Source organism: Nesoenas mayeri, assembly GCF_963082525.1.
Source record: "Nesoenas mayeri genome assembly, chromosome: 30".
In the NCBI taxonomy this organism is placed as follows: Eukaryota; Metazoa; Chordata; class Aves; order Columbiformes; family Columbidae; genus Nesoenas; species Nesoenas mayeri.
Window position 1 is genome coordinate 1,972,223 of NC_137564.1, and position 9,740 is coordinate 1,981,962.

Sequence of the window (9,740 nt, forward strand, 5' to 3'; positions counted from 1 at the left end):
GCCTTACACAGTGGATAAAATATCCAAGCGCATTGGAGATGTTCGATAATTGAAGGACAGAAAGAAGAATTTTGAAAACAAGAAGAAAATCACTAGACATTTACTCCGCCACCATGTGAACCAGAAGTGAATGAGCAGGTTTTCACCTCCTCGTGCCTGGTCTTGTTGCACGCCGGAGACGGGGGCCAGCAGAGCTGTTGTTGCCACCCGGAGCCGGCTCAGCAAGACTTCTTGATGGAGGCGCAGCACTGCTGGATGGGTATGGAACACTTCCTCAGCGGGGAGCAGTACTGCACGGGGCTGCAGCACACCACCACGGGTTTCTTCACCACGTAGGAGCAGCACGACAGACGTCCAGAGCAGCAGCAGGGGCAGCAGCCACAGCGGCAGCAAGGCTGCAGGCTACAGGACTGCTGGCACACCTTGGTACAGCAGACGGACCGCTGGCACGGGTCACAGCAGGACTGCTGGCACGGGTCACAGCAGGACTGCTGGCATGGGTCACAACAGGACTGCTGGCATGGGTCACAGCAGCTGGATTGCTGGCATGGGTCACAACAGGACTGCTGGCATGGGTTACAGCAGGACTGCTGACATGGGTCACAGCAGGATTGCTGACATGGGTCACAGCAGGTCTTCTGGCACGGGTCACAGCACGACTGCTGGCATGGGTCACAGCACGACTGCTGGCATGGGTCACAGCACCGTTTCTGGCACGGGTCACAGCAGGACTGCTGGCACGGGTCACAGCAAGCTTTCTGACATGGGTCACAGCAGGACTGCTGGCACGGGTCACAGCAGGACTGCTGGCATGGGTCACAGCAAGCTTTCTGACATGGATCACAGCAGGACTGCTGGCACGGGTCGCAGCACCGTTTCTGACATGGGTCACAGCAGGACTGCTGGCACGGGTCGCAGCACCGTTTCTGGCACGGGTCACAGCAGGACTGCTGGCACGGGTCGCAGCAGATGGACTGCTGGCATGGGCTGCAGCAGACAGTCTTCTTCTGGCACGGGTCGCAGCAGACGCTCTGGCACGGCTGGCTGCAGCACACGGTCTTGCTCTTCACGACGGGGCAGCATCCGGTGGAGCACATGTTGATGTGGTGGCTGGAGCTGGAAGCACTGAAGACCTGAAACACAAGGTACTTTCAGACACAACGCCTCCTTCCGAGTTCTTACATGTGTTTCATTTCGGCCACAAATCCTGCTGCCTAGGTCCGCAGGTGGTGGCCATATCACACACCTCTTCCTATTTGTTTGTCTGGAGCTGCAAAAACAGATCCCTACAGAAATCAAGCTCAGTATCCCAGTAATATTTGTGCATCTTTTGAACCACCTTAGGAACTAACTTTGGTCCACTCATCCGTGAACCTCAGTCCCTGAATTTCCATGCCGAGGAGTTTGTTTTCCACTCCCAAGGCCTTTGCTCTTTCTCTACCAACCGTCTTTCAAAATAAACCAACAGGCTGGAAAAATCCGGGTTTCAGAGCGAGCTGTAGATCAGATACAAAGACACGTTTTGACTAATTGCTTGATCAAAACCAAATGAGAACCATTGCGACCAAGGGACGCTGGTAATGGGTCACACTTACTGCGCTGAATGAGAGGTGCAGATGAGTGAGGAGCAAAGGGACAGGGAGACCTTTTATTTAGCTCGAAATGGTCCTGCCGGAAATGAGGTACCCCACAGCAATTTGTGATTTACGCACTAAGCCTATACTTACTTGTTGAATACTCCTTCATCTATTTAGTTTTTGTCTCATTGCTTTTGACCAGTCCCTCAATTTTGTGTAATTATCAATTTGTTCAGTAAATTTTTTACAATTTTTTAATGTCAAGTTAATTCTCGTGTGATGCCTGTGGTCTCCCTAAGAGGTGTGTTCCTATGGTTTTGCATACGGGAACGCTGTTGCATTGACATGCTAGGTGGCTTGTTCAGAGCTAGCGAGTGCTCAATTATCATAAAAATCATAATTAAGATTGAAGAGTGGTGGATTCCAAAGGAATGCAGAGGCCTTATGGATGTCAGTTGCTCTTCAATACGATTTTATTAAACAGAATTCCCGCAAGTGTGATTCTGTAGCCCTGTGTTTTGTGTTTGAATGCAGAAAGGGTGAAGCTCGATGGCCTTCTTTGGGTCTTTGGTCATCAGAAGAGCAAATATAGAACAGAAAGCTCTTTACGTCTCATCCCTTGTTGCCTTATCCCACCCTTGGACGGCAAAATACTTGCCCGTGGCCTTGCCAAAATGAGGAATTTTAGATGCAGAGGACTATGAAAATTCATCATGGAAACTGGGAATAGGGTTTGGTCAAGTCAGAGCCCATATTTTTCCAGTTCCTTTTTGACATCTTTAAGTAAAAGCGAAACATAAAACTTGTCTGGAGATTGTGCATCCTGTTTATGTTTAACATAACTTGATCTGCAAAATTCCTATTCCATTTTTTAAAGGGTAATATGCCCTCGAGTAATGAAAGATCCACCTAAGGATGTTTTTATTTGAATAACTCCGCGCTCAGTTCTCAGTCAGCCACCGGCGGTCATTAGTGCTGATGTTAATGATCATGTTGCAGTCATTCATTAATGGGTTAATATTTATTTTGCGTGGGAGCCTGAAGGCCTGACGTGATGCGCTGATCATCTTCAGGAGTTCAAATTAAACTGCGTCTTTTTGACAAATTGTCGCTCTCTGGTCAGACGGAATTCACGGGACCCAGGACCACGGCTGACGTGACTAATGCTTTGTTTCTGAGGTCACCCGGAGGAGGAGGATGGTCCCGCTGCTGGGGGTCTGTACGTCTGGGGAGCACCCTTGACCACCCTTGACGGCACAGAGCTCCACTGGACACATCCTGATTTCTGCTGAGGAGCAGGTGAGACGGTTCAGGCTGTTTCTGGTCATACAGTACGATCCAGATCACTGGTGCTGAGGACAGGATGAGTCATTGTGAACCTTATGTTTGACTTTTTGTGCCACACAACATCCATTTCCACCCAGTTTCCGTTTGGTAGCTGCTGTTTTTATTTGGCTACATCCCAGCTTTTAGAAAGCCACCCAGTCTTGCTTTGCAGAACTGCAAAGACCATGAAGTCATCACTTCTCCAGGAAAGCTCTTTCCAGGGTCAATATTCCTCTCTGCTAAAACAGGCTTCATTTCATTTCCTATGGAGTTTGGCTTCATGCTAATGACCCAATCAAACCAGGTCACAGCTGCATGTTATCATCTAATTAGTGACACAGATCTACACCAGCTGAGTATGTGCATCTCAGCTGAAAATAAAGGAGGCTCATGGCAACCAGGAGGGGATTTCTGAGCCTGCAGAGAAACAACAGGAGACTGCAACATTAGAAATGGGAGGGACACTGAGCAGCGCAATAAAGTAAGAGACATTGGTCAAAATGAGGCAGTTTTCACTGTGACTTTGTAGGAAATTGGTGCATAGTTTCACCTAGTGTCCCTCTGAGTCAAAACCCACTGCTGCTCCTAGAGCTGGATGTGCACTCCAGAGCTGCCTAAAGGACACGGGTCAGGTCCATAGGCAGCTGGGAGAATGGGACTTGTGGGACTTGGGAAAGGAAGAGGAAACAAAATCTACTGTGATTAATCAATGAGTAGAAATTTGGTGGCCTGGGGCAGCAGAAGAAAGTGAACGTATATACTTGAAGACAAAGCCGCTCCTGTGGACTGAAGTCCTTAGTGACTCAGCACCCAACTGCAGAGAAGTGTAAAATGAGCAAGAAAAAGTGTTTTTAATGCAGCTGCCAAGGGTCACGTGAAAATGAGCCATCTCTTCGCAATCGCAGCAGCTCGACTGTCGGTGAGTAATTAATTGCTCTCTGCGTCGTTTTCAACTTTTCCTTTTCGGCAGGTTGTTCCTCTATAATGACAATTTTCTCTGTAACCTGTAAATAACTAATTCCAATTACTTACACACCAACTGGTTATTTAGTAGGTGTTTGCGGTGCCCGGTTCCTCCAGCCCGTTCCCCATCCCTGCCCTGGGATGGGTGAATCATGTCAGGGAAGCCTCGTCTTGTTTTACGCTGCAGAAATTCGTTAATTGAAGGTGTTTCGAGGGACGTTCCAAACCTTGCAGGATTTGCTTTGTTTTCTTTCCAAACAGAGCTGTGGTTTTGAAGATTGTGTCTGCAGTAAAAGCAGGAACGTGCGGGGCTGCGGCTCTGAACCCCTCTGTGTGTGCTGAGCTCAGTGCAGGGGTTTGGTTAGAACAGGGATTAACCTGACGTGCTCCTCGCAGGAGCCAAAAGGAAATGGGGTTACCAGCTGCACCCCATGGGTACGGCACGACGCTGGGAAGTCCGGTGTGATCTCTTCAGCTCCCTGGTGTGGTGAGAATGGAAATATTTCTGATTCTCCACATATTCCTTGACCTGCCAGGTGACCTGGCTGACCCCGCCAGGCTGTTCCACATGCAGCAAAGGTGAGTTAGTCCTTAAGGTCAGAGAAAGCAGTGTAGCGAGGAGCAATGTGGAAGGTCTGAGTGTGCTGAGTTTTCCCGTTCTTTGGTTTCTCTTTCCCTTCACTGATTTCTTATACTTTTTTGCCTGACGTCACCTCAGAGGTGTCCAGAAAGCAAAGGGTTCAAAGGGAGCATTTGAGTGGAAGTTTGAGCAAATTTGGGTTCTGTCTCTAGCGGCGAAGTGATGGGCACTGGAGTTGCATTTATAATCCTGTTTGGCTCAGTCTTTGAAGTGTAAGAAAATGAGGCCTGTAACTCACCAATTTTGGAAAATGTTGCCCATTAGACTAATTTGCTAACTGCTAATGAGAATCGCTCCTTCCCTTTCTCTAAAGTGCAGGTGTGCTACACCTTTTCTTCAGGCTAGAGGCACCGTAATTGCTTATGGTGAGATTTGTGTAGAAGTGAGTATTGCATGGATTCTTTAGGGATGTTTTGTGCCTCAGTTGTGGGTCCGAACGCGAGCGCGGCTGCGGCTGCCCCGGTGCTGAACCAGGGGCTCGTTCACGGTTCTCGATTCCTCCGGGCTTTGGCCTGGAGTGTCAAACCAGCGCTCCTCCAAACTCCTTCCACCTCAACAGCCTTGCAAAGCCGGGCTGCCATCCGCTTACACCCACTCGGAAAGTGCTTCTGAATCTTTCAAATTCAGTTTCTGCTAAAGACGACGTGGTCTCTGAAGAGTTGTCATCCATCACTTCCAGAAAAATTCGGGGAGTATCTAATGAAAGACCAACCTTCAGCGATGAAACCATGTCCCCAAGGACCTCATCTACACGTCTCCTAAACCCCTGCACCACTTCCCCGGGCAGCCTGTTCCAAAGCTTCACAACCCCTTCAGCAAAAGCTTTTTCCTAATATCCGATCTAAACCTCCCCTGGCACCGCTTGAGGCCACGTTCTCAGTTGTCTTTTCAACTGTCTTTGACCTCGTTGTTTTCAAAACAGTGTGACAAAACTGTGTGGACCAGCTCATCGTCTGATGTGAGCTGGGGGATTCTGTTCTGCTCAGCCCTTTGCATACATATAGATTTTTCACAGTTGAGACATTTTTCCTCTACTAATGCATTTGTTTTCTCCCCAAATGAATGTGGCAATTGTTATTGGCACTGACTGTTGGGGCACTTAGAGAATATGAGGAAATTTGACTGAAGAATCCAGGAAAAAAAAAAGTCTAAAGCAAAAATGTGAATAAAGGAATTGAAAGACAATGTGGGTCTCATGAACTGTAAGATTTATTGTTTCCCACACCCAGATGAGTCTGAAGCAGAAGTGCATGGCATAGAAAGACTCCCAACAGTAATTACACACTAAATAATTAGAAAGGACATTTCCTGAATAATTAGAAAGAATGACACCTTGAATGATAATTAGAGGAATGCTTCATCCAGCGCGGTAGTGAGGCAGAGACACAGGATTTCAACAAGGATGAGACAACCCATTCAAGGGAGGAGCGAGCCGGTGGGTCCGGGTCCAGGGCTGGGTCCTGCTGTTAGTACTTGGGGTACGTCGGTGGCAGCTTGCAGATGTTGGTGGGGTACTGGGTGCAGTATGGAGCCGGGGGGCAGTAGCGCTGCACGGGGGGGTAATAGGGCTGCACCAGGGGGTAGTAGGGCTGCACGTAGCTGTACTTCTGCACAGGCTGGCTCTGGATGGTGTAGTTGCAGGAGGCCCCCGAGTCATGGCAGGAGGAGCGGGATCCAAGGCAGGAGGACCAGGATCCAAGGCAGGAAGAGCGGGATTCCCGGCAGGAGGACTCGTAGTCGTGGCAGGACCTGCGGGAGCACATCTTCGTGGAGTGTCAGCAAAGCTGTAGGGAAGAGAGAGACCATCAGGCTTTAGTGGCTGCTATACTGTAATCTCCTGAATTTTCCTTGTCTCTTTTTCTGTATCACTCTGGGAAAGTTCTTTTTCTTCTGCTTTGTAATGTATGGGATATCTTGACCTCGAGAGCAATACTGCCTTGTCTTTTGGGGGATACTCTGCCATGGTACAGCTCTGATGAGAATTTCCCTACCAAGATGCTGCTGTTGGCCTTTTAAGGTAAAATTTACTTCTAAAACTCTACACTGATTTATCTGAGATATCTTCCCCTCCATCACCATCTAGTTTGAGAATTAATTCCTTGCTGGGTCCCAAAGACATAATGTCTTTGAAGATTTGGTCTTCAATCACTCCAATTTTTCTGTCATCTCATCTGCTGTAGAATCATAGAATGGTTTAGATTGGAAAAGACCTTTAAGATCATCAAGACCAGCCATTAACCTAACACCACCAAGTACCCTTTGCTGTGAGCAGACCATGAGCACCCTTTGCGTAGCTTACATGTTCAACAACCCACTCACAAAGAACAAGAAAATTCTAAGACACAAGCAAGATCTAAATGCAGAACTTGTCAACTATAAGTCCTTTGTGAGGTCCTGCTGTTCAGTAGTAGATAAATCAACATCATCCAACTTACCCTCTCTTGGACCAGGCAAGACGAAGAGCACTGAGAGCTGATGCTGAATGAACGAGGAACAGGGGATGGCGAACTTTTATATCTTCCAAAGAGTTACCTGATAAATTACGCACCTCTTGGCGATGCTGGCAATTAATTAGTCACATTCATATTTATCTTCTGTGTCTAGTTTTTAGCATTTACAGTTTGACATAGTCAGGAAAAACAATTATGACTTTTTCCTTAGTATGTTAATAGGCAATGGATTTCCCAATCTGCTTTATAAGGGAATTTTGAAGGTAGTTGCATATTTGCATATGAAAAATGAACCTAACCCTAGAGTTATTAAGTGATTTGCCATTGAGCAACCAATATTGCATCAACGCACAGTTCAAAATTGTTGACTCTCAATTTGCACGCTGCCCCTTGGTCTCTATGGCAGACTCACGTTTTGATTGATATGTTTTTGTCGTGACACAGGGGACTGTAATTACAGCCACAGCACACAGGCGCGCTCCCCGCGGGGAAGCTGCGTTGGCTGGCTCGAACGCCCCGAGTGCTTCAGCACTGGAGGTGATGTTAGAAGGACGTCTCCAATGCCAGATTTTTGTTCCTTTTGTGAGTCCACCAACCATCAGCTGCTTTTCCCTTGTGCAATGATGTTATTCTGTTTACATTCCTCCTGGAAGAAGAGGATTTCAAACCCTAAACAGGAAGGATTTGTGCTCAGAAACTATCACCCACTGACATTCTGTTTTCAGATCACAAATCACCTTGGGCTCCTGTCTTAATTAAGCGGTTTTGTAATTTTTCACTTGTTCCAGTGTTTCACTATTTACTACCAAGTTTATCTCACAGTGATGTAGGACTTTACTTTAGGACAATGAAACAGGTAACTGTTCCTTTCCTGTGACTTTTATCCAGGGAGACGCTCCAGGAGCTCCCCGGAGCATCCCGTGGTCAGTCTGACGCAGTGACAGCAAGAGGGTCGGAGAGTTGCTTACTGAGTTACAAGTAAGCAGCTAACCCTATGGGGATGGTCTTCATGCTGTTGAGAAGGCCCTTGTGTCAGTTCTCTGTTGTGCAAAGTGCATTCGTCTCACCCTTTTTGAGACACTCTACGTAAGTTGTTTAATTTGACCGCGGCTGTTGAGCTCTTTGTGACTCTGGTGCAGAGAAACAAGCGCTGGCAGAGGGAAGTGAGCGATCCTGTTCCAGAACAGATGTCTCAGCCAGATGGGCTGGCGACGGGGCAGATAAGAACAGTCTTAGGTTGTAAAAAATAGAGAGACATTTAGCTTTTGTTTTTAAATGCCTGCAGTTTTCATTGAAAAGGATAATCTGGAGCTCAGTGAGAGAAGGAGGGTTTAGAAGTCCTCTAGGTGCACATTGGCATTTTTCAGACACCTCGGGATTTTGTGATTCTGGATGAGACCGACAAACGAAGTGTGAGGTGCTGCTGCAGCAGGGAACTGTGACAGACAGTCCTGGGCTAAATATGGTATGGATGAGCTCCTGTATGTTGTCCATAAATGTGTTAATCTGCCACAGAAATGTATCTGGAATGGCCGCCTTTTGTTCACTTTGAAATTTCAGGATGTGAGCATTTTGTGGTAAGTTTGAGAAGAAAAGAATGAGGAGCTGTGACTAAGAAATCAGAAGTAAAGATAATTCCCGAGTAAAGAGGTCAAAGAATAAACCAATCATAAACTTTTTCTATTTTTGGAATGAAATTTTATTGTCTCATTTGCATGTTTCAGAGGCTGACACATCATACGTAAGCCACTATCAGCAGAAATCATTCTCAGCCTTTTGGAAAGGAACACAAGCTTGGTCTTGCATGCTAAATAAATTAAAACAGATCAGATTTATATTTTGAAGAAAATTCTAATCACATAAGAGATATTTGAGGATTCACACAGACCCAAAATGGGAAAAGAGAACCAGTGATTCAAGCTTTAGGCATCGAGAGCATCCACGGGAGGAGCGAGCCGGTGGGTCCGGGTCCCGGGGCTGGATCCTGCTGTTAGTACTTGGGGTACGTCGGCGGCAGCTTGCAGATGTTCTTGGTGTACTGGGGGCAGTAGGGAGCCGGGGGGTAATAGGTCTGCACCGGGGGGCAATAGGGCTGCATGTAGCTGTACTTCTGCACAGGCTGCCTCTGGATGGCGTAGTGGCAGGAGGACCCCGAGTCATGGCAGGAGGACCGGGATCTATGGCAGGACAGCCAGGATCCAAGGCAGGAAGGCTGGGATTCGTGGCAGGAGGTTTCACGGCTGTGGCAAGACCCGCGGGAGCACATCTTCCTGGAGTACCGGCAAAGCTGTGGGGAAGAGAGACCATCACGCTAGTACAGCATCACCAATGTACACGAGCATAACTGCATTCCACAATTCTTTCTGGAATTCCCCATTTTCTTCCTACTTTTTAGTTCTTTAGGGTAAGAAATTTATTTCAATGCTGCCTGGGTACTGGGAGAGGATTTCTATCACCCACTGAAAACATGACCTTTTACAGATGCAGTTGGCTTCTTGGAGGAAAACGACTCCCAACATCCATCGCTCCTATGCAGCCCCAGACCCTCCAGTGCCTTCTGCTCAAAAACTTCGAAGCCTCTTTTCCAGAAAGTCCTCTAACTGTCCTCTCCCTGTATTTTCCAGTCTCTCTGTTATTTGGTTTGGTTTGAGCCTCCGGCTGCCAAGACTATATCCCGCTTATCATTTGCCTTAATGAAACAGTTCATGTGTGTGACCAAGGTCCAGAGGTAAGGACTGAGTATCATACTCCAACTCCACCAAAGCTTGTAGGAAAGCACTTTGT

The 9,740-nt window shown here is 47.4% G+C and overlaps 2 protein-coding genes across 2 annotated transcripts; both read right to left on the bottom strand.

Annotated features, from left to right (window-relative positions):
• Positions 1-218: 218 nt before the first annotated feature.
• LOC308050917 (uncharacterized protein) lies at positions 219-1,394 on the bottom strand (the record flags this gene model as incomplete). Its single annotated transcript, XM_080361133.1, has 2 exons — positions 219-1,133; positions 1,353-1,394. The coding sequence occupies 2 exons, from the start codon at positions 1,392-1,394 to the stop codon at positions 219-221; spliced, it is 957 nt and encodes a 318-aa protein (XP_080217259.1).
• A 4,578-nt stretch (positions 1,395-5,972) lies between these two features.
• LOC308050918 (uncharacterized protein) lies at positions 5,973-9,222 on the bottom strand (the record flags this gene model as incomplete). The annotated part of the gene is made up of 2 exons (XM_080361134.1): positions 5,973-6,255; positions 8,954-9,222. The coding sequence occupies 2 exons, from the start codon at positions 9,220-9,222 to the stop codon at positions 5,973-5,975; spliced, it is 552 nt and encodes a 183-aa protein (XP_080217260.1).
• Between the last annotated feature and the right edge of the window lie 518 nt (positions 9,223-9,740).